The following is a 25,528-nucleotide window of genomic DNA, read 5'->3' on the forward strand; positions in this document are numbered from 1 at the left end:
CAAGATTGATAACATAATGTATTTCAGCTTGTTACAAAGCTAGGGTGGAAGGTTGTAGATTGACAATACAATAGGCAAGGTGCTATGTGAGTTACTCATACTACCGAATGGATTCATTCCATCTGTGCTCATAGAAAACCTAATATTTCTCAATTCTTCGGTGAACCAACCAAATGTGGAATCAATAATTCACCACTGAGCGGAATCCACCAGGTGTAGTATCATTGCGTCATTCTTACGGTCTTCCTTATGCCAACACACCAACTGTGCCTCATTTATGTTGACAAACAGATGCTTCAGACGAGAAATTACATGAAAATACCACACCACCTTCCTAAGACCACCTTTACTTTTCTTGCCTCCATCTCCATCACCACCATCATTTCTTCACTTATATCGATGGGTTCCACACATGGAGGATTGATCCAGCTCTGCATACTCTCCACAAAACAAGATACAATCCTGCTTGTATTTATGTATTTATTCTATTTCTAGTCCTAAAGAACAAATTATCTTGTTCGCGTCTGTAACACCCCAGGGCCGCCAGAATCCTGGGATGTCACTAAACTATACAACCTACAACTTGCCATAATAATAAAAAAAATAGCAGCATCTCCTCTATAAAAATAAGCATCGCGGAAGCATTAACACAGATAAACAAGATATGCAGAATATCACAATAACGGATAAAAACATCCTAACATGAACCAAAAGGAAAATATTAAGTTTAACTTCACCACCACACTTTAAACTTCAAACGTACGACTCTAAGAACTAAACTTTATTTATTATTACAGCACAAAGATAAAAAAAATATAGACATGAAGTGCAAAACGTGCTGCTACATTCCTATCCCTTCACGACAAGCATCAAATACCTGGAAAGAGTAATGCAAGGGTGAGATATAAATCCCAGCAAGCAAACTTGTTTTGACAAGTTATTTAAACCACAAGTTGATTAACCATCGATTTAATACATTTTTCTCAAGACATAAGACATGTTAGGATAGTATTAACAACATTAAAAAATAACTTCAAATAAAGATCACAACCACATGTGTAACTTCATATCTACAATAACATATAAATGTTATTAATTTTCAAGAATGCATATGAATGCAATGATTTGTCTTCTTTTACATCGCACCCCTCCTCGAGCAACGTACGATGCGTACCAGTACAGTCGTGATCTTTACGACATAACTTCCAATGCATATGCAAATACAAGTGCACATGATAGAAATATGCTGCAATTGCATTAAAGTATACTACCAATAATACTTCAACTTCATCCTCAAGTCAAATAACAATATAGCTCACAAGAATTGTAGGAACGTAAGGATAGATATACGTCAATGATTAAACATGCTTAAACATAAAGCATAACATAAAGTTCAAATCACAGTTAAATTGTCATGGTTCTGAAATAAAGGTGTAGGTGATGAAAATAACAAGTCAAAACGGTAGCAACAACATAGCTACGTTTACTTGCCTTCTACCGACGATAATGGCCAACTTCAAGTGTGAGACGAAGAACCACCACCTAAACATAACCATAACTCAGCACAAATACTCCTCATAACATGCAAATACATAAAACAAAGCGCTTCTACGCCTGAAACCCTCAATCAAGAAATATCGACCAAAAACAGCACACACGCATTAGTTTGACAGGAGCAGCAGTACTTATCTTTTTCGTATCTATTTCTCTACCACAGATATAACAGAAAATGAATACATTTTCAGAAACTACAGAACAAGGTCTACAACTTTCGTTGTGACGACACAATTTTCTCATGCCTCTAAGGTCTCCTAAATGACATAGCAAAACAGCTCTAGAAACCTGTCGTCAATTTCAAACAGCAGCCACCCAAACCTGTTTATCTCCAGAAATACGCAACAAAAAATTCTAAAATTTTGTGGACATGTAGATCATAACACAAGCTTCAACTTTTGTATCATTCAGATCTACATAAAATATCCCTAACAAGGCCTAATCAAGTTCTGAACTTCGACAACGAAATCTGTCAATTTCACCGCACTCCCTTGAAAGACCACCTCTCGACCTGACGGTGCCTGTAAAGAGACTGTCTTCCAAAAATAGGAGATAACAGCTCGATACTGAGAAAGCCAATCCATGCCAAGAATAACGTCAAAAGGCTCCAAAGGAATTACCACCAGATTAGCAACAAAGGCTTCATCAGCAAGATGAATAGCACAACCGGGGCAAATAGAAGAACTGGAGATAAGACCTCTAGCAGAACTGACAATAATAGACTGACTAATCTTCTACATAGAAAGACTAGCACAAACCACAAAACCCTCCGAGACAAACGAGAAGCTAGCGCTAGAATCGAAAAGAGCATGCGCATCAAACGAATCAACTGAAATAATACCTGTCACCACGTCTCCATAGTCTCTGCCGTCAACACAAGGCATAGCATATGCCCCTGGAACTGGAGGTGCCGAAGGAGCAGTAGCTTGGGTTGGTCGAAACAACCCAGACTGAGACATCGAATGAGTAGTCGGTGTAGTCGGAGGTGCCATCAAGTACAGAGGGTAGACCGGCATGGGCAGGTACTCACCACCTGAAGACTTCTGCAAGTCAGCAGTGTACACCTGCTGCATCTCCACACCCAAAGCCTGTTCCACTGTAGTGCGGAAGTCAACCACTGGAAAAGCACCTAACACTTGGCGGATCGAATGCTTAAGACCTTGACGAAAGTGTTTTGCCTTCTCTACCTCGTCATGCGCCACGTGTGGGACGAAGCGGACAATCTGATTGAAGCCCACTTCATACTCTGCAACTGACTTCTTATCCTGCGTATAGGCATTCAGATCAATCTTCATCCTATCCAAGAAAGTCACCGGGTAGAACCTCCTCTCAAACTGCCTGACAAACTCGTGCCAGGACAACTGGCCATGTGCAGCCGTGCGAGCTGACTGCACACCCTTCCACCATATCTGAGCCTCACCTTTCAGCAGTTGTACCCCATAACGAACACGATCGTGAGCCAACACATCAAAAGCCTCCATCTTGTCCTCCACATACGACAGCCAATCAGCAGCATGAACCGGAGTACCACTGCCGTCAAAACTGTCTAGCTTCATGCCAACCCACTGCATGAGAGAAACACCGCTGACAGGACCATCTACAATACGAGCAGCGCCAGAAGCAGCGCCCGTAGGGGCACCAGCAGCAGAGGTAGCCTGCCTTAACGTCCTCAACTCGTCCTTCATTGCCCGCATCGCGGCTACTAGCTGAGCCTGTCCATCACCATCTGGTGTAGCCGGAGCATGCCTCTTAGGTGGCATAACTACAGCCACCAAAACAAACAACACAAACATCAATTTCAAGTAATTAAGCATAAGCACTAGACAGAGCAAAATATAACACGATAGGAGCAAAGATATGCAAACCCTTACCCATCCTACATGTGCAAGTGTGTCAAATTAAGCCTTATTTCACATAGAATCTAAAGCCTAGGCTCTGATACCAACTGTAACACCCCAAGGCCGCCAGAATCTCGGGATGTCACTAAACTACGCAACCTACAACTTGTCTTTTTTTATTATTATGGCAAGTTGTAGGTTGCGTAGTTTAGTGACATCCCAGGATTCTGGCGGCCCTGGGGTGTTACAGCGTCGTAGACGCCCTCGGGCACCAAATTCCCCTCCTGTTGCATGTCCCTTAGCAGATCTAGTAATGCTTTGAAACTTTTGTCAGTCCAACCATTGGTTGCCTTCAGCTATAGAAGTTTTAGGTTCCCAAATATCCACGTGTACTTTCCCTTACAGTTGGGATAAAGGGGCATCTTGAAATCTCGCACAAATTCCTGGAATTTAGTAAACTCACCATTTATTGTGCCGCTCGACATCCCGCACCATCTTGTGCAGATTCTCCATAAAATCCTCAAGATCATTATTATTCAAACCTAATATGTCCTCATCCCTGAGATCATGATCCATTTCACCGGGTGTAAGTCCTTGATCCACACTGTTGGCATGTTAGGCCTGATCCATCTCTCCCTCGTTAAGGCCTTCCTCGCCATGTTTGTTCTAACATGTATAATTCTCTTCAAATCCATGTATGACCAAGTGCGTATGGATATTGTCTGTTATTCTTACAGTCACGACATGGACAATACATTGCCGTTTTATCACTACCTTTCATATCCGCCAAGACAGCACTCATGAAATGCTTCACCCCGCTCAGGTACTCTAGACAAGTTCGGGTCTCGAGGTATATCTAACTTCTATTCGTCATCAGCAGTTAATATAAAAACATTCATTCTTCATTAAGAATTACCTTAATTTTGTGGGTAATCATTCAATTAAAAATTCCCTACAAATACACTTAATTTGTGGAACCTCGCAGTAGATCAAGAAAACTTAGTATCAAATCTAATATAAATACAACTCAGTTGTACTAAGATTTTGTATTAAGATGCAAAATAAATGATTACAACTCAAAGCACAACAAATTTACCAAATAGGGATTAGAGAAGGAGGAAAGGAGGAGAAAAAGGGAGATGCAAACCTTGAAAGACCTAGCACCAATTCAAACTTCAAATCAACAAGATATTAGAAAATTTCTAGCGAGTCTGTGAAAATCGTTAGCACTGTACGGACAGAACTGTTGAGTAACTATTCACACGCACAGTGGCTAGCTAGGTCTTAAAACATATCTAAGTAATAAGTGACAAGTGATAATAATACTCGTCACTTATTATTTGTTATAAGTGACAGATCATATTACGACCTATCACTTATGACTGACCCGAGAAGACACGTCACCTTTACCAAGTCATAAGTGGTGGGTCGTAACATGACCCGTCACTTATAACTAGTATAGAGAGACCCATCATTTATGCCTAGTCACTAATGTTATAGGTGACAGGTAATATTAGGACTCGTCATCTATTATCTGTTATCTGTGACGGGTAAATAACTGGTTCCGATCTGAGACGATATAAGTGACGGATCGTGTAATGACCCGTCACTTATGTGTGTCTTCTTTGTCTGTTTTTCATGTAGTGATTTATACGTATCATTTTCGTATATTTTAACCACATCTTTTAGATAATATCTGTGGTCAAATTTAACACGGGTTGACAGTGAATGTTGTAGGGGTAAAAAGATGTAACTAATTGGAGCACGCAAATTATACAGTATTTGCAAATTATGACAGTCAAGCCTTTCGATTTGAAGATGTATCAAGGAGAAATGGTTTGGAATCTAAGATAAAGTGAGAATCGATGCGGGATGGAGGCATGCAGCCATGTACCTTGGTTCAGTCGTAGCCGCCAAATGTCCAGATTTGCCTGCCACTGCGTTTGTGGCCATGGCCGTTGCAGCTTGCTGAATTGTCGTTGTTGTTGTGCATGCCAGTTGGTCGATGAGTATTGAGCTTCAGGTCTGACGATCGTACTGGCGCTGGATATCACATACGCTTGTGTGCCAGACGATGACGAGTTGCAAATCTTGTTGGGCATGGCTCTATGCCTCTGTGTCCTAGATGATAACGAGTTGTTGCTGTAGTTGGTCACGATTGTATTCCCCTTTGTTTTAGACGATGAGGAGCTGTAGTTGCCGCTTGCCTTGGTTGCAGCTGAACCTCCCTGTATCCTAGACGATAGCGAGATGTTGCTCTGGTTATAGCTGGGGGCTACAGTTGTTGTATATCCTTGAGTCCGAGACGATGAAGAGCTGTAGCTGCTGCCGCAGATGGGGCAGGCCATGGCTGTTGTTGTTTGCCCCTGTGCCCTATACAATGACCAGCTGGAGCTGGGATCGTAGCTGTACCTTGACACGGCTGTGACTCTGGACAATGACGAATCTTCGTCATTACAGGTAGCCATGGCTGTAGTAGTTCTATGCCCTTGGGTTCTAGAAGACAAGGTGCTGTAGCTACTATGGTAATTGCTGGGGGCTACAGTTGTTGTATATCCTTGAGTCCGAGACGATGAAGAGCTGTAGCTGCTGCCGCAGATGGGGCAGGCCATGGCTGTTGTTGTTTGCCCTTATGCCCTATACAATGACCAGCTGTTGCTGGGATCGTAGCTGTACCTTGACACGGCTGTGACTGTGGACAATGACGAAGATGTATCGTCCTGTGACCTAAACGATGACAAGTTGTGGCTGGGCTTGGCCGTGGCTGTAGTAGTTCTATGCCCTTGGGTTCTAGAAGACAAGGTGCTGTAGCTACTAAGGTTATAGCCGGAGCTGGCCATGGTTGTACCTGTATGCCTATTTGTTGTAGACGACGATGAGTAGCTGTGGCTGCGGTTGTAGATGGGGTTGGCCATGGGCCATGGCTGCAGTTCAATGCCCTTGCGTCCTAGACGATGATGAGTTGTAGCTGCGGCTGGCCATGCCTGTAGTTTTCTTCATCTGCGTCCTAGATGATGAAGAGTTATAGTTTTCTTCATCCATGTCTTCGTTAATACGCAGGATAACGACGTACGTAGGTAACAGTTTATGACTTCTTGGATATAAAAGTAAAGTCAATGTTTGGAATAGCATGCGTTGATTAGTGATGTTTCTTTTTGTGTTCTACGGCACCTAATTGCACTGTAGACTTTCCATGTTTTTTAATAAGTGGTCAGGATCTGAAAAGGAGATTGCTTTGACCTTGGGTTCAAGGTGTTGTGGTGCCTCCTGTCCATTCAACCGCCTCTAGAATACGGCCGTCCGTTGTCTGACCCGGTTTTTGACGACACTGCTTCTAGAAGAGGAAGGTTTGGGCCAGCCATGGTTTTCTTTTGTGGAGGTCGGCTGGTCCAACCATTCTTCACAGGATTATCATCAGCATGGTAGTAGTTTTCCTGCTTAAAGTAATAAAGTCAGATCATCACATCCCTGTTAGAGAATCCTTCTTGGGATGAGCACATTTGGCTATCTCAGCAGTCACCAGTCTTGCAATGTTTTGAATCCTTCTTGGAATCCTTCTTGGGATGAACCCATAGAATCTTACAATGTTTTTGCATTCAAATCCCTACGGGCAATACCGTTAACATCCATCCCAAAAAGGAACATTAGATTTCTACTGCATTAGAGAGACTCCAGCTAACTCAGATGCCAATAAAGCAGCAGCAGAGAGCATTTGTTAGGTAGTATTTACCGAGAACCCGGTCTTGTGTGTCAGTCTGCAACCGGTTTTTGCGACGTAGTCAGGTTGAGCTCGAATGTACTTATCAAAAGCCCTGTATAAGGACGGATCGGTTAGGGAGTATTCGAATGTTAGAAAAGTTAAGTATGTAAACTAAGTTAGGCAGAACTTACGCCTCAAGGAGTTCTTTTACAGCACTGTAATCATGTTCTCCAGGTTTGCCTTTTCGTCCTACTGGTCTTGACGAGTCGAGTTAGAACACCAAGTCCCACTTAAGGCAAATGACCAGTAAGATCCAATGGCCACCGATGTTGTGGGAGCCTATCAGGTACTGTATTTTGGAATATTGTTGCATTGTCCTGCCCACATGGTCCATAGTGTAGTCGAGATGAAGTTGGATGATCGATATTGTAACGGCCTCAGGGTCAAGACATGCGATGGAATCCTTATTCTTCTTTATTTCTTTTATCAAGTGTCTACAGATAAGAACATAGTTAGATTCAAGACTTAGTGGTATTAATTTATGAATATTCAGTTTCAAGGTACTTACAATGTGAAGATCCGTAATAACGAAACATCCAGGCCATCAAGGTTGAAGAGGTCGTATAAGTCATTGAAACTCACAATGAAGTAGCTATCGTCATTACTTAAGAGGTGTCGTTGTTTGTACTGTATGACTATGGATATGGTATTGTTGTCTCTAGAAGCCTGTATGTAGTAATTATACAGGTCGACACATGCTTTTCCCGCCCTTGTTAGGCCGTCTACCGTCATCATGGGATTCCCATATTGGAATTTCGTATTAGCACTAGTCCACGCTGCTCCAATGTTCATAGATTTCTTTGTCGCTACAATGGCCTTTGACATCTTTTAGCAGGTTCTTCTTAGAGCCTTTCTTCTTTGCCTCCTTTCCTTTCTTCTTTGGACTCTCTAGGGGAGACGGAATTGGATCTAGAAGCAAGGCTGCTGGATGCGGAGGAGAAGGTAGTGAAGCCAGCTTCTCTAGAGGAGTAGAAGGCAATGAAGCTGCCTTCTCTGTAAGTGAAGGGCGTGACGGCGGTGCACTTAGAGCTCGTTCAAACTAGGATACACTGGATACCACGATGTCACCCCTTTTCCACTGGATCCTTGCAGAATGATAATCTAGTTATTAGATTTGAACTACGCTCACCCAGATGTTATCTCCATAAGGGTAGACCTAAACTAAAAAATGAGCGGAGGTGTAACAGTTGTTGAGCCTTTACAACTTTATAAAAAAAAATTGCTAAGTTCACCGAAAAACAAAAATTTGAGCGAAGGTACGTGCCCTCGTTGTTTTATGTTGGATCCACCCATGATCTCCATAACCTCAAGGAATAAATAGCGTTGCAAATTTGGAATAGCATGCGTGATTAGTGATGTTTCTTTTTGTGTTCTACGGCACCTAATTGCACTGTAGACTTTCCATGTTTTTTAATAAGCGGTCAGGATCTGAAAAGGAGATTGCTTTGACCTTGGGTTCAAGGTGTTGTGGTGCCTCCTGTCCATTCAACCGCCTCTAGAATATGGCCGTCCGTTGTGTGACCCGGTTTTTGACGACACTGCTTCTAGAAGAGGAAGGTTTGGGCCAGCCATGGTTTTCTTTTGTGGAGGTCGGCTGGTCCAACCATTCTTCACAGGATTATCATCAGCATGATAGTAGTTTTCCTGCTTAAAGTAATAAAGTCAGATGATCACATCCCTGTTAGAGAATCCTTCTTGGGATGAGCATATTTGGCTATCTCAGCAGTCACCAGTCTTGCAATGTTTTGAATCCTTCTTGGGATGAACCCATAGAATTTTGCAATGTTTTTGCATTCGAATCCCTACGGGCAATACTGTTAACATCCATCCCAAAATGGAACATTAGATTTCTACTACATTAGAGAGACTCCAGCTAACTCAGATGCCAATAAAGCACCAGTAGAGAGCACTTTTTAGGTAGCATTTACCGAGAACCTGGTCTTGTGTGTCAGTCTGTAGCCGGTTTTTGCGTCGTAGTTAGGTTGAGCTCGAATGTACTTATCAAAAGCCCTGCATAAGGACGGATCGGTTAGGGAGTATTCGAATGTTAGAAAAGTTAAATATGGAAACTAAGTTAGGCAGAACTTACGCGTAAAGGAGTTTTTTTACAGCACTGTAATCATGTTCTCCAGGTTTGCCTTTTCGTCCTACTGGTCTTGACGAGTCGAGTTAGAATACCAAGTCCCACTTAAGGCAAATGACCAGTAAGATCCAATGGCCATCGGTGTTGTGGGAGCCTATCGGGTACTGTATTTTGGAATATTGTTGCATTGTTCTGGCCACATAGTCCATAGTGTAGTCGAGGTGAATTCGGATGATCGATATTGTAACAGCCTCAGGGTCAAGACATGCGATGGAATCCTTATTCTTCTTTATTTCTTTTATCAAGTGTCTACAGATAAGAACATAGTTAGATTCAAGACTTAGTGGTATTAATTTATGAATATTCAGTTTCAAGGTACTTACAATGTGAAGATCCGTAATAACGAAACGTCCAGGCCATCAAGGTTGAAGAGGTCGTATAAGTCATTGAAACCCACAATGAAGTAGCTATCGTCATTACTTAAGAGGTGTCATTGTTTGTACTGTATGACTATGGATGTGGTATTGTTGTCTCTAGAAGTCTAAATGTAGTAATTATGCAGGTCGACACATGCTTTTCCCGCCCTTGTTAGGCCGTCTACCGTCATCATGGGATTCCCGTATTGGAATTTCGTGTTAGCACTAGTCCACGCTGCTCCAATATTCATAGACTTCTTTGTCGCTACAATGGCCTTTGACATCTTTAGGAGGTTCTTCTTAGAGCCTTTCTTCTTTGCCTCCTTTCCTTTCTTCTTTGGACTCTCTAGGGGAGACAGAATTGGATCTAGAAGCGAGGTTGCTGGATGCGGAGGAGAAGGCAGTGAAGCCAGCTTCTCTAGAGGAGCAGAAGGCAATGAAGCTGCCTTCTCTGTAAGTGAGGGGCGTGACGGCGGTGCACTTAGAGCTCATTCAAACTAGGATGCACTGGAGACCACGATGTCGCCCCTTTTCCACTGGATCCTTTGATGAATAGCTTCAGCCAGAGTTGTGATTTCATCATTGGGAGGGAGCTACAACATGTGATCGGTGGTATTGCTATATACCATGTTCACCGTAATCACGACATAGCCTGCATATATCTGGACTATATGTAAGATGCAGACGCCTGGAAGCAGCTGACCCATTGCAACCTTGATGTGATACCCGCTAAGCCTGATTACAAGGCTACAAGGCAAGGGCCCTTTTAGCAGGTCAATCATATCCGTCTCAGTCCTGACAGCAACTACTTGTTGCTCGACCTCCTTGGAGGTGTAGCTACTCTTCCCTGTAGCTCCGGGACTAGCTTGCCCTGGGATGGAAATATCTATTCCCTTTGCTGCAAGTTGCACTATGATTTTTGTGTAAACTTTCCGGGTGATGTCTTGTTTCAGTGTCTGTGTCAATGCATCCACATCCACTGCAGGCCTCTTCCTCTTCTTGAAGATCCCGAGGTCTTCTAGAAAGCCGTATTTCTAGCCCTGAGAACTTGATATACCTCGCACTTGACCTGGGTGCTCCGGGTTTCCCAGTGCTACTGAGAGAACATCATGTTCCCTGGCCCTGGTGAAAGTACCTTGGCTAGCTTCAGCTGCCTTTTCTTTAACTTTTTCTGCGACTGCCTGGGTTTCTGTGTTTCTGAATGTGATTTCCCAGCTTTCGGATAGCTCACCCCTTGCACGCAAATATGATTGTGGTCGTCCCAAGAATTGGAGCCAAGGATTCTCGCGGCCTTCTCTGGATAAATTTTTGTCCTCTGCCTGCCATTTGGCCTTTTTCCCAGCGTACTCGGTTGCGCCAGTCCTGTGGTTATGCTTGTTCCTAGCTTGAAGCTACTTCTTCTCATCACTCTCCTTTTTGAACTTCTATGAGTTTTTCATCCGCACAAAAGCATCCCAATCTTCCTTTTCAAGTGCTTGTAGCTATCGAAGGGCGCCACCCCTTTAGCCAAGTATCGATTCACAAGCTTGCTCTTAAAGCTTTGGTGAAGTTTCGCGATCGCTTTCATTGCTACATTGAGTGCAACGATCGTTTGACGCTCGTTCATGTTTATAGGGTACTCCAGATACTTCTTGACGACATTATTGAGCTAGTACCTCTTAGCTTTGTCACTGACGTCTTCTTACTTAGTTGTTATCGACACCCTCTCCCGAGCAATGAGCCATGTGACCCTATGGAATCTACTCAGGGCCTTTTCATGTATAGGCAGCCCGTCAGCATCAATTCCCATGACGGTAACCTTATCCGTCGGCCACTGTATTTGTGACCTTGCCTTTCGGGCTCGTGCACCGCTACTAGCTGTTTGGCTTGAAAACTGCACTTCCACCATCTAGAGAGAAAATAAGGGGAGCTGACATAAACAAAAAATACTCCTCTATTCAACAAGTATAAAAAGCATTGACTCATATTAATACCTCTTCAGCGGGATTGTATTCTTCGTCACTTGCTCGACGTTGGCTCTCCCGCATAGGTGACGGGTTAGGGCTCGGGCTGTGATATTGGCTTTCGTTGCTGCCGGAGGAGGACGTCGAGTGCAGGCTTAGGTTCCTATCCGCCCTATCTTGTGCCGAGGTAGCTTATAGTGCTAGCATTCTCTGTGCTTTTGGTTTCTCAGGGGTGACAGCTCTCTTCTTCCCCATGATTTCTTAGAGAAAAGAAAAGGAATCAGGGTTAAGGATTTTCTTAAATCTACTAGTCGAACTATCACTAAGATATCTATATATACATTTTCTACAGATATTACAAGCTTGATAATTTAAATCAATAGAAGCTAATATTTATTATGATCTTTGGGCAAAGAGAACTGAGCAAATAGATATCAGCAAGCAACAAATGGCTGCTCCAGTCCAGGCAACACAAAGAAAAACTTAACTTTTGGACTTAGAATATGTAAATTGGGTCCTCAAAGTACTATAATCCGAAACTAAAATCACTTAACTAGCTGCCAAACTAACTAAAGAAATTAGATTGTTGTATAATATGTGATAAAAGGAGCATAAATATCAATATTCTAAAAATAAGAATACAAGAGCAGAGTAGTCCATGCAACTTTATAACTGTGTTGTTTTGATTACTTCTATCATCTCACATATTTTAAGTCTCATGTGGGGTTATTGTTTCTTTTCTTACGAAATTACGCCAGAAGCTCTTGCTTGCAGTTAGGAAGGAGGTATTTGTCCAAGTTTGAGCCAGGGCAGGTGATGCTCGACGGCAATACCTGCCACTTCAGCAAGCACACAGTCCAAGGTGAAATTATTGTGGTTGCAAAAAAAATAAGCATATTACGACAAAACAAATCTTACGGGATTGGACATTTGTAGATGCTCTATATGGACTTTGTATTTACACAGATATCTGTTAACTCCATACTCTTTTACTTGTCTATTTAGGTACTAACACATCTCCAATTAAATTAAACTAAATCTATGGTGAAGTTAGGTCCTATTTATTTCAACGGCAGATTATGGATTGTGATTTATAACTTGCAAGTTGAAATAAACATACCCATATTACAATCCAACTTGTAACAATTCATTCTCCAAAGTGTAACAATTTAGCAATCTAGATTCTACCAGCTTTTTACAATTCATAATCTACAAACTGTTTTCATAATATTCAGCTGAAACAAACCGTCCTTAAGGAGAGGATTGGCGCCTAAACTGCTAGGAATTTTTTTCAAATTTAAACTAAATTCAAAACTTATTAAAGCTATCTCCTTTTCCAAACACGTGTTATGGTCACCAAGGATAACCATACCAAAGAAAAAGTTTGAAATTCAGACAAGTGGCATCTCAAGCAAGCAGTATACCATGCCTGAATGGGCCCAGGACTCGAGTAACATAGAAACCTTGTGATGATGAGAACCATATGGAGCTCCCATCAAACCACACGGCATACGCAAAGCAAAAGAATCTGAACCGTTCCATAAGTTGCCATTTTTTCTACAAAAGAGGCACACATCCCCAACCACAAAGGAGCCGAGAGACACCTCTAGATGGGAGTGCTAGTGATCAAATGCATATCATCCCCGGGGCTGCCCTCAGGAACCAACTCGGCTAGACAGCCCCTCCCACAAGTTGCCATTTGGCCACTTGTTTGCACAAGAACTCCAAAACAAGCATCCAAGATAAGATGCCATGGCTTGCTATGCTACAGAATAGCGCTATCCAGCAGAGAAGTATAGGAGAGAGTACAAAGCTAGAGAAGTGACAAACAATTGCCATCAGTTCATTAGAAAAACGGCAAGAAACAACAAGCTCTTGCCATCCCAAACGTCACTGCAGAATGATAATCTAGTTATTAGATTTGAACTACGCTCACCCAGATGTTATCTCCATAAGGGTAGACCTAGACTAAAAAATGAGCGGAGGTGTAACAGTTTTTGAGCCTTTACAACTTTATAAAAAAAATTGCTAAGTTCACCGAAAAACAAAAATTTGAGCGAAGGTACGTGCCCTCGCTTGTTTTATGTTGGATCCACCCATGATCTCCATAACCTCAAGGAATAAATAGCGTTGCAAATTTGGAATAGCATGCGTGATTAGTGATGTTTCTTTTTTGTGTTCTACGGCACCTAATTGCACTGTAGACTTTCCATGTTTTTTATTAAGTGGTCAGGATCTGAAAAGGAGATTGCTTTGACCTTGGGTTCAAGGTGTTGTGGTGCCTCCTGTCCATTCAACCGCCTCTAGAATATGGCCGTCCGTTGTGTGACCCGGTTTTTGACGACACTGCTTCTAGAAGAGGAAGGTTTGGGCCAGCCATGGTTTTCTTTTGTGGAGGTCGGCTGGTCCAACCATTCTTCACAGGATTATCATCAGCCGGTTTTTGACGACACTGCTTCTAGAAGAGGAAGGTTTGGGCCAGCCATGGTTTTCTTTTGTGGAGGTCGGCTGGTCCAACCATTCTTCACAGGATTATCATCAGCATGATAGTAGTTTTCCTGCTTAAAGTAATAAAGTCGGATCATCACATCCCTGTTAGAGAATCCTTCTTGGGATGAGCACATTTGGCTATCTCAGCAGTCACCAGTCTTGCAATGTTTTGAATCCTTCTTGGAATCCTTCTTGGTAGGTCTGGTCTTGACATTTCGGTGGTCCAGGACAAGATTAAAAATAGGATCTAATTATTAAATATAAATCGTCCAGATTTAATTTTTTTAGTTTATTTTTGGACCGATATACACAGTATATATATACATATGGGACCTTTGGATTTTGAGGGCCCGGGGCGGTCGCACCGCTCGACCTTCCCTCCGGACCGGCCTTGCTTCTTGGGATGAACCCATAGAATCTTGCAATGTTTTTGCATTCAAATCCCTACGGGCAATACCGTTAACATCCATCCCAAAAAGGAACATTAGATTTCTACTGCATTAGAGAGACTCCAGCTAACTCAGATGCCAATATGTCAATGCCATGTGTATCCAAGTTTCCTATTTATGGCGAGAAAAATTGCTGCTATGGAGAAGTTGAACGGGGAAGGAGGGAGAAGTACTTGGAGCGATGGTGACGGGCGATGGGCTCGGGGTTCTCGGCGCAGTGGTGACGGTGACGATGGGCAACGAGCGACGGGCTCGGGGTTCTCGACGACAGCGGTGACAGATTCGGGGGCGACGGCGGCGACGGAGATGGGCTTGTGAGGCGACAACGACGGGCTAGCTAGGTGACGGCGACAGGCTTAGAGGCGGCAACGGCAGCGTGCTCGGGGTTCTCGACGACAGGCTTGGGGTTGTCGACGACGGCGGTGACGGTGACGATGGTGACGAGCGACAGGCTCGGGAGCGACGACGACGACGGAGATGGACTCGAAAAGCGATGACGACGGGCTCGGAGGTGGCGATGGCGGCAGGCTCGGGACTTAGAAAAAATGAAATGGGACGCAACCTATATATATTTACACGATCATATGTGATGGGTCAACACTATCATCCGTCACCTATTCTATTGACCGTCACTTATTATACCTCATAGGTGACTTATTATTTTCACCCATCACTTATGACTTGTACTCAATGACCAGTGAAAAAAATCATAGGTAACGGGTGAAGAGTATCACCCGTCACCTATAAGGTATAATAAGTGATGGGTGAATAGTATCACCCGTCACCTATCACTTTGACAGAAATTCCAGATTCAAATTCATAACTTGTTGTGTACAATTTAATGTTACAAATTTGACATTAATATTGCAAATTTAATATATATAAATTTAAATATGATCTTAATATTATAAATTTGACATTAATATTACAAATTAAAATAGTTTGAAACCTAAAATTCAAATTTGACATTAATATTACAAAATTGACATTAAAATTACAATTTTGACACTCAAATTCCAATTCATTTTTTTCGTGATTTCTTGACATGGATCCCTTCATTATGGTCGGACCGCAGGTAAGGAGTTTTCTCGGTGGGCAAAAGGCATGCCACGATTGCAGTAGCAAAAGGGGGCATTTCATCAAACTGATTGAACTCCTCCTCATCAACGATGTTTATAACTCCGACGATGCGTCTTTTCCTAGAGAGAACCACATGGCGTTTCTTCTTTGTTGTGTCAATTACATTAAAGACTTGGCGAACATCTTTAGCGAGTATGAAGGGTTCCGATTTGTATCCGATATATTTGAGATCAACGCTAGTGAATCTATACTTGTCATTAGTGACACCCTTTGCCCCATGCACCCAATGGCACCGAAACAGGGCTACCTTAAATATCAAGTAGTTTAGTTCCTAGATCTCTTCTATTTGACCATAGTATGTGCTCCTCTGCATGTCGTTGTCATATGCATCTATACGAACACCACTATTCTATTATATGCTCTTCTCATCTTGGGCAACCGTGTAAAATATTTATCCGTTTATATCGTACCTTGATATGTCATAATTGTGTATATAGGGTCTGATGCTAGTTTTTTTATCCGTGCACTTGTAGGAGTACTCGATTGTCTGATTCGATCTCGGAACCAAGTCGTGAACCATCGCATATGTTGCCTCGCAACCCAAGCTTCGGTCTGCCCCAGATTCTCTTCAAGTAGCATCTTCTTGTACTCATCGACATATGGGCACACTTCGCTCATTTGTTGCAGCATGAGGAAACAAACTTGGTCGTATGCCTTTGGATTAGGAGTAATTGCCATCTTTCCTAGAACCCCCACACCTGCGAGCCTCCCCTCATTGTGAGACTTAGGCATGTCAATTGGGTTATTTGGGCCAATGTAATTAACAGATCACCTCAATGCCTCCTCTATCGCATAACCCTGCACGATGCATCTCTCAGGAAAGACTCGATTCCTTACATACGACTTGAGAACACTAATATATCTCTCATATGGAAACATGTGATGCAGGAACACGGGACCAAGGTAGTGTATCTCCTTCACAAAGTGACTATGATATCGAAAAAGGATGGTAGAAAATACACCTCAAAAAGATATAGAGTCTCAAAGTGTCTTCTTTCTAGCTCCTCCAGCGAGTCTGAATCAAGCACCTTTTGTTCAATTGCATTGAAGAAAAAGCACATGCTCAGGATAGCCTCGAGAACCTTTATTGGGAGGATGTTCCTAATAGCTACCGCAAGCAGTGACATCATCATCACATGACAATCATTGGACTTCATCATGGAAAAATTCATTTTCAGCTTTTCCATCAAAACAAGTCTTGCGATATTGGACGAGTAACCGGATGTAACTTTCACACTATGCAAGAACTTGCAGAATTCTTTTTTATCCTTCTTGGAGAGAGTGGAAGCTGTTGGGAGTAAGTGTTTTCCTTTGTCCGTATCATGTGTATGGAGCTCCAGCCTTAAACCCATTTCTTCAAGGTCAGCTCGTGCGTTCTCACAATCCTTTCCTTTTCCCTTCATTTGGAGCAATGTACCGATCAGACACTCGCAGATATACTTCTTTACATGCATATTGTTGATAGAGTGATGAACATCTAATTTTTTCCAATACTCTAGCTCGAACAGTACTGATTTCTTGTTCCATATTCCTAATTGTTCATCAGCCTTGGAGGATTGTTTTTGCTTGCTAAGGACAACATTGATATTTTTAACCTGATTGTGGATATCTTTCCCGCTGAAATGCCTCGGAGGTAACGCTTTCTCACTTGTGCCATTGAACTGATTGTCGATGTTTCGGTACGGGTGCTTCCTGGGAAGGAAACATCGATGCCGCATGTACACTATTTTCTTTGAGTTGTTCAACCTCAAACTGCATGTGTCATCTAAGTAATGTGGGCAAGCTTCATCTTTTTTTTTGCTCTGACCTGACAAGTTACGAAGTGCTGGCATATCATTGATGGTGACTAATAACATAGTGTGCAAGGTACAATACTCTTGCTTATACTGATCCCAAACCTCGATGCCTTCCGACCAAAGTTTCTTAAGATCATCGACTAAAGGCCTGAAATACACATCAATATTATTGCCAGGTTGTTTTGGTCATAATATCAAAATCAACAACATAATATATTTTCATTTGTTACAAAGCCAGGGTGGAAGGTTGTAGATCGACAATACAACATGACAGGTGCTATGTGAGGTATTCATGTTACCAAATGGATTCGTGCCATTTGTGTTTATAGCAAACCTAATATTTCTTAATTCTTCAGCAAACCAACCAAATGTGGAATCAACGATTCTCCACTAAGTGTTATCCGTTGGGTGCCATATCATTGTGTCGTTCTTACGACCCTCCTGATGCCAACGCACCAATTTTGTCTTATTTTTGTTGGCAAACAGACGCTTCAGACGGGAAATTACCGGAAAGTACCATACCACCTTCCTACAACTACCTTTACTTTTCTTGCCTCCATCCCTATCATCACTGTAATTTCTACACTTATATTGATGGGTTCTACAAACATGACATTGATCCAGCTCTGCAAACTCTCCATGAAACAAGATACAATCCTTCTTACATGCATGCATTTTTTCTATTTTCAGTCCTAAATGACAAATTATCTTCTTCATGTCATAGACACCCTCGGGCATCAAGTTTCCCTCCGGTAGCATGTCCCTTAATAGATCCAGTAATGCTTCGAAATTCTTGTCAGTCTAACCATCAGTTGCCTTCAGCTATAGAAGCTTTAGGTGCACAAATATTCACGTCTACTTCTCCTTACAGTTGGGATAAAGAGACGCCGTGGAATCCCGTACAAAATCCTGGAATTTAGCAAACGCACAATTGTTATACTCATTGTGCCGCTCGACATCCCGCACCATCCGGTCCACGTTCTCTACAAAATTCTCGAGATCATTTTCATTTAAACCTAATATGTCCCCATCCTTGAGATCATGATCTATTTCACCGGTTGTAGTCCTTGATCTACACTGTCGGTATGCAGGACCCGATTCAACTCTCCCTCGTTAGGGCCTTCCTTGCCATGTTTGTTCCAACAAATAATTCTCTTTAAATCCACGCATGACCAAGTGTGCATGGATACTGTCTTGTTTCAGGAACTTCTTATCATTCCTTCAAACATGACATGGACAATACACTGTCGTTTTACCACAATCTTTCATATCCGCCAAAGCAGCACCCATGAAATACTTCACTGTGCTCAGGTACTCTGAATAAATTCAGGTCTCAAGATACATCCAACTTCTGTCCATCATCTAGAATTAATGTAAAAACATTCATTCTTCATTAACAATTACCTTAATTTCATGGTAAAATATGTGATTAAAATTCCATACAAATACACTAGATCTGTGACATCTCGCAGTAGATTGGACAAACCTAGTATCAAATCTAATATAAATACAACTCACTTGTACTAAGATTTTAGATAAAGATGCAAAATGACCGATTATAACTCAAAGCACAACAAATTTACCAAATAGCGATTAGAGGAGGAGGAAAGGGAGAGATGTGAATCTTCAAAGACCTAGCACCATTTCAAATTTGAATTCAACAAGATATTAGAAAATCTCAAGCAGACTCGGTGAAAATCGTCAGCACTATGTGGGCAGCACTGTTGAGTAACTGTTCACCCGCACAGTGGCTGATCAGCTCTTTAAACAGAGCTAAGTAATAGGTGGCGAGTGATAATATTACCCGTCACTTATTATTTATTCTAACTGACCCGTCACTTATGACTAGTGCAGGGAGACTCATCACCTATGCCAAATCATAAGTGATGGGTTGTAATATGATCCGTCACTTATAACTGTCCTAGGAAGACCTACCACTTATAACTAAGTTATAAGTAATGGGTTTAGTAATTATCTGTCACTCATGTTATAGGTGACAAGTAATAGTATGACCCGTCATCTATTACCTGTTATCTGTAACTGATAAATATTCAGTTCTGATCTGAGACGACATAAGTGATGGCTTGTATAATGATCTATCAAATATATGTGTCTTATTTATCCGTTTTTTAAGCAGTAAATCTAGAAATAATTTCTCTGCCGAAAGTATCCCAAACATCCCAATATACGTACAGCAGTTGATAATTTGAGCAATGTGTTTTTCTATGCTGCTTCCACCAAGCCAGGCCATTACTTGATCAATCGCGACAAATGAGTATCTTGCTAATTAGCCGTGCGAAGCTCTTCCTACCACGATGACGAAGCTTCGGGGCGGCGGACGTCGTCGCGGTCTCCATTTGGTGCCATGAAGCCGATTGAGAAAAACGGGTTGCTGTGGCCGGGGCACTGCGCTCTGCTATGGTTCCTCCGGCCCGTGCATGGAACCCCGGGTAGCTGAGGCTGCTGGAACGGTGTAGGATAAGAGGTGAACAATTACGGAATTTTAAATTTAAATTTATTTTTATTAAATATTTAATTTAATCTTTAAATCAGTTTGGGACAAACTACTATCACGCTACTAAAAATGATGTATAAAAAGAGCTAACGGTCCGATAACCTCAAATTTTAAAAATAGAAACTAGATAATGACACAAAATTATTCTAACAAGAATAAAAGCACTCAGATCTCTGGATCAAGAGTTATGAGTTTCGCAATTAGACTGTGATAGATGTGACAACAATAAATTAAACCTTAATTATACGACTATACAAGAATTACTAAACTTCAACCAACCAAACTTTTCAAAACGTCACCATATGTTCAAGGATGCTTTTGCATGGATCAAACAAGACAAACAACATTGACTAAAAGATCCACCGAAAATCAACACGGAACGACAAAATGAAAAGCATGGAGAAGTAATGAAAATTACCAACTCAATAACTTATAAAATTTAATCTTCATTACATATATAAGTTCACAAGATGCATCTCAAAAGCATCCTTACAAATATTTCCATAAAATCCTAAAACCCTAGATGAGTTTATCTTTTTCTCTAACAAGAAAAAAATTCTCTCCTCAACCTCTAGGGCACTGTTCATCGCACAATACAAGACTGACTCGATTCCTCCAACGCTCGGATTGACGCCCCGCTCGGCCACCAGCCTGCATGGGCAGCACCTGCCTATGCATATTACCATGCAATTCTTTTTAATCATCCTTCTTAGCTCCATAGCACACACGCATGCGAGCTCCATGAATAAAAAAACTTTTCGCGACACGATCATCCTCTGCACTATAGATTATATAACTTCGTACGTCTGATAATATAATTTAACCTCAATTCACTGCTACAGAAATGATTTGGTGGAACGTCCATATACAGATGATTTCTGTAGAGTCGTATGTGCAAAGATTAGTACAAGCGGCTCTAAACAAGAGCCGTATGTGACAATGATAAGTCCCTACGGGAAGGAGTGAGACACTTTTGGTATAGACGAACTATATGTATTACTATTACAGATAACTAATATTTAGAGTAGTCTGTAATAAAAACTAGTATCACAGACGATTATACATTGGAGTTGTCTGTAATATTAATACAGACGGTTCGTATTTGAAGCTGTCTGTAATAAAACGAATATCACAGATAGCTCCAAACAAGATCCGTCTATACTATTAATATAGACAGCTCCATACACGAGCCGTCTGAGAAAATAGCCAGGGGACGTGAGACACTTTAGTACAGATGGCTTCAAACATGAAGCCGTCAGTACTATTAGAACAATACATCACCCCCTACCTCTGGATTGAACCAAAAAGTGGCGCCCGAATAGTTCAACACAGTAAGCAGCTTTTGATGGGAGAGTGCGACTTTGACCAAAAAAATTGTTAGATTTTGGTAAAAACTTGAAGATTCATTGGTATTTATTACTTCAAGATAAACATTATATTCTATCTTAATTTAGATAGTCTAGATTTTGGTTTAGAGAGCTAGCTAGATCTAGATCTAGATTTTTTCCATAATAACATAGTTTTATTCTATTCATTAGATGTTGTAGATTTATGTTCTAATTTAGTCTTGAGAGATCAACTATATCTACATCTAGATTTGGATTTTTTTTTATGATGATCTAGAATATATATTAGTTGTTCTAGGTATATATGAAGCTAAGTGTAGATGAAGTTTTAATTATGTGTTATTATAAATAGTTAGTTTTAATCTAGTGTTGTAGATAAGTTTTGGATTTTTGGTATATAAACATAAAATTATCATTAACTATAAGATTTGACGACAAGTTTTGAATTAATATTTACCCTTATTTTTAGGTATTCATATATATAATTAATATAACTGTAATCATTAATTATTTTCAAATTAATTGTTATTTGTATGGTTCATTCATGCATGCATGTATGGTAGCTCCATTTTTTTAACTAAAATCTTGGTTGCTCTATTTTATTATGTGGATTTAACATTAATTTATTTCGCACATTGTAGATGGATCGTGGCTGGATGTACGGTTCTAGTACGAACCAAGGGTACCTCGATGGTGTGACGGTTTTTCTAGAAGATGTCGAGGAGGATCGATTGGAGAAGAGTGTTGAATTTATATATTGTCCTTGCTGCTATTGTAAAAATAAAAGATCATTTCTTAACAGAACGCAGCCCTACAGATCCAAGCGCACTTGATTATCAGGAGCTTCAAACTGGACTACACGTGTTGGACCAAACATGGTAAAGAGCATAATATGTTATATGAAGATGTTGGCATCATCGAAGAACCCGAAGTCTATGTAAGAAGAGAAGATGACGAGGAATTTGGTGTAGATGATGATGACTGTGGTGCTGCAGGAGACGATGATAGGTTAGATCAGATGCTGGACGATGCAGATGTGAAATTGAGGGCTCAGAGAGACTTTAACAAATTCATGTGCTTGGTCGAGAACTCAGAGAAGCCATTGTTCCCTGGATGCAAACCGAAATACACTAAGTTGTCATCCATTCTTGAACTGCTTAAATTGAAAGCAAGCGATGGTTGGTCGGACAAGAGTTTCACGACGCTATTAGAACTCTTATCAGACATGCTTCCAGATGGAAACGAGCTGCCCAAACACACATACGAAGCAAAGCAGGTTCTTTGTCCATTGGGGATGGATGTAGAAAGGATACATGCATGTCCGAACAACTGTATCCTCTACCGTAAAGATCTATCAGACTTACATTCATATCCAGTGTGCAAAGCATCTCGATACAAGCATAAGAGTCAATCAGACGATGATGAGGTGCAGAAAGGGATTCCTGCAAAGGTGGTGTGGTATCTGTCTATAATTCTGCGTCTTAAGCGTTTGTTTGTGAATCGAAAAGAGGACAAAGCTAAGGCACCCTGCCGATTCTCCCCAGTGGAGAAACATGGACACGATCTTCGATGACTTTGGTGCAGAACCGAGAAATATAAGGTTTGCTTTGATTATAGACGGGATGAATCCTTTTGGGAACATGAGAAACAGGCACAGCACTTGGCCAGTTGTTCTCAGTATTTACAACCTACCTCCTTGGTTGTGTATGAAGCGGAAGTACCTGATGATGTCACTGCTTATTCCAGGCCCGAAATAACCTGGGAACGATATTGATGTATACCTAAGACCATTGGTGGAAGATCTAAAAATATTGTGGAACGAAGAGGCACAAGTATGTGATGCATACAAAAGTGAGAATTTCACGCTACGCGCCCCTGTTGTTCTGCACGATCAATGATTTTCCTGCACTATGTAACCTTTCGGGCCAGAGTAAACAAGTGACACGGCGTACCCTCATTGCTTAGATGATACCGCGAGTATGTGGCTGCCCCACTCGCGTAAAACGGTGTTCATGCGTCACCGTAGGTTCCTTCACAGGTATCACCCGTACCGCAACATGAAGGAACAATTCGACGGAATGAGGGAGTGAGATTTATGTCCAAGGCACTATAGTGGTCAAGAGGTGCACAATATGGTTAAATACCTTGATGTTGTGTTTGGAACGGGGAGTAAAAAATCTAAGGATACTAGTGGCATGTGGAAGAAGAGATTGATATTGTGGGAGCTATCGTATTGGAAGCACCTTGAAGTTCGTCACTGCATCGACGTCATGCATGTAGAGAAGAATGTGTGCGAAAGCTTGGTTGGTCTTTTACTTAATATTCCAGGAAAGACGAAAGACAGCCTCAACGCAAGGCTTGACTTAGTTGTTTTGAAGATCAGGCCCAAGTTGGCACCTCAGGATTTTGAAAAAGGTAGAATGAGGCTTCCTCCAGCTTGCTATAATCTGAAAAAGGCTGAGAGAACCGAACTGTGACAATGCTTGCATGGTGTGAAAGTTTCGTCTGTTAACTCCACCTACATCTCAAAACTTGTTTCAGTGCAAGATCTGAAATTAGTTGGCATGAAGTCGCATGATTGCCACGTATTGATGACACAGATGCTTCTTGTTGCAATCCGAATATCCAGCCGACCTATCTCCGAGACACAATCACCAAGCTGTGTTACTTCTTCAACACAATTTATTAGGAGGTCATCAATCCCGAAGTACTTGATGCTTTACAAGCCGATGTGGTGAAGACACTGTGTCATCTTGAGATGTAATTTCCTTCGTATTCCTACGTCAGATGTGCGGCCTAGTATTCCTATGTCAGATGTACCCATTTGAGAGATACATGGGAATTCTCAAGAAGTATGTACGGAATCGATCTTGTCTGGAGGGTAGCATCGTCCAATGTTACACAACTGAAGAGGTAGTCAAGTTCTTCATCGATTACATGAAGCAGCTCAAACCAATTGGTGTGCCCATGTCTCGCCATGAAGGGAGGCTGGATGGGAAGGGGACCATAGGTAGGAAATCAATCATTGCTGACTTTGCCATGTTATCTAAAGCCCATTTCACGGTCTTACAACACATGACTGAAGTATCCTCGCATATCGACATGCATAAGGATGTGATACGCAGAGAGAATCCAGGCCGCACAAAGGCTTGGATCACAAAACAGCACAACTGTAGCTTTAACAACTGGTTGGCAGCGCGATTCAGTAATAATAGTTCAACAGAGGACAATATTGGCTGGTTGGCAAGATGGCTAAGTCACACAGTCATGACGTTTGAAGCATACAACATAAATGGGTACACCTTTTATACCAGAACACGGGATAGTAAGAGCACAGTACAGAATAGCGGTGTGCGCATCAATGCCTTCCAGGACAAACGTGTGGTCTATGCGTACTATGGGTACATAGAGGAGATTTGGGAACTCGACTATGTATATTTCAAGATCCCCCTCTTTTGGTGCCGCTGGGTCGCACTCTCAAGTGTTAAGGTAGACAAGTACGGAATAACTATTGTCGATCTCGAACGTGCCGCATACAAAGATGAACCATTTGTACTCGCCAAGCAAGTTGTCCAGGTCTCTTATGTGCAAGACCCGGCAAATCCAAATCTTCACGTAGTCCTTCAGGGAAAAACAAGGATTGTCAGAGTTGAGAATATCTTTGACGAAGAAGAGTACAATCAATTTGATGACTACCCTCTTGGATATGGCATCGCCCTTAACGAAGAACAACTTCCGACCGGGCCGCTTGCTATCTACACGTCGATCATTAAGAAGGGCTGATTGTTAAAGTTGTATGATGTTACTCGATTGTCATGTACCTATATATTGCAATGTAATATGTTAAATTAAATTATTTAGAAATTTACGTTAAATTTTCATCTCATTAATTTATAGTGTAATGTGTACTATAACATGTTTATGGAAAATCAATATTACAGACGGGTTATTTTTTTGAACAGTCTATAATACCAGTACAATGGCTATTTATAAGGAACCGTATGTACTAATATTAATACAGACGACTATGTACAACGAGCCGTCTGTAACCATAATATTAGTACAGACTGTTTTATACATAGCCGTCTATATTAATGTTATTACAGATGGCTCTATTTTATGACCCGTCTGTACTAAAGAGGGTATAAATACAAGAACGAACCGCACCACCACCCAATTCATTCCTAAACCCTAGCCG

General features: G+C 41.5%; 1 protein-coding gene across 2 annotated transcripts; it reads right to left on the minus strand.

Moving 5' to 3' along the window:
• Positions 1-596: 596 nt before the first annotated feature.
• Positions 597-6,401, minus strand: LOC133898348 (uncharacterized). 2 transcript variants are annotated; one of them, XM_062339015.1, is made up of 4 exons: positions 5,287-6,401; positions 2,396-3,316; positions 1,492-1,542; positions 597-877 (listed from the first exon to the last, which is right to left on the minus strand). In XM_062339015.1, exons 1-3 carry the CDS (start codon positions 6,002-6,004, stop codon positions 1,517-1,519), a joined length of 1,665 nt encoding a protein of 554 aa, XP_062194999.1. In that variant the 5' UTR covers positions 6,005-6,401; the 3' UTR covers positions 597-877; positions 1,492-1,516. The 2 variants fall into 2 exon arrangements, with proteins under 2 accessions (XP_062194999.1, XP_062195001.1); XM_062339017.1 differs by lacking the exons at positions 597-877; positions 1,492-1,542 and having other exon boundaries at positions 2,532-2,650; positions 2,742-3,316.
• Between the last annotated feature and the right edge of the window lie 19,127 nt (positions 6,402-25,528).

Source organism: Phragmites australis, chromosome 18, assembly GCF_958298935.1.
Source record: "Phragmites australis chromosome 18, lpPhrAust1.1, whole genome shotgun sequence".
NCBI lineage: Eukaryota > Viridiplantae > Streptophyta > Magnoliopsida > Poales > Poaceae > Phragmites > Phragmites australis.

Excerpts from the sequence above, each read along its gene's own strand:
- LOC133898348 (XM_062339015.1), bottom strand. The coding sequence starts at position 6,004 with ATGGCCTGCCCCATCTGCGGCAGCAGCTACAGCTCTTCATCGTCTCGG. Across the intron at positions 3,317-5,286 it reads GCGGCTACGACTGAACCAAG|TTATGCCACCTAAGAGGCAT; the intron begins GTACATGGCTGC and ends TGGTGGCTGTAG. Across the intron at positions 1,543-2,395 it reads CTATGGAGACGTGGTGACAG|GTGGTGGTTCTTCGTCTCAC; the intron begins GTATTATTTCAG and ends GGTTATGTTTAG.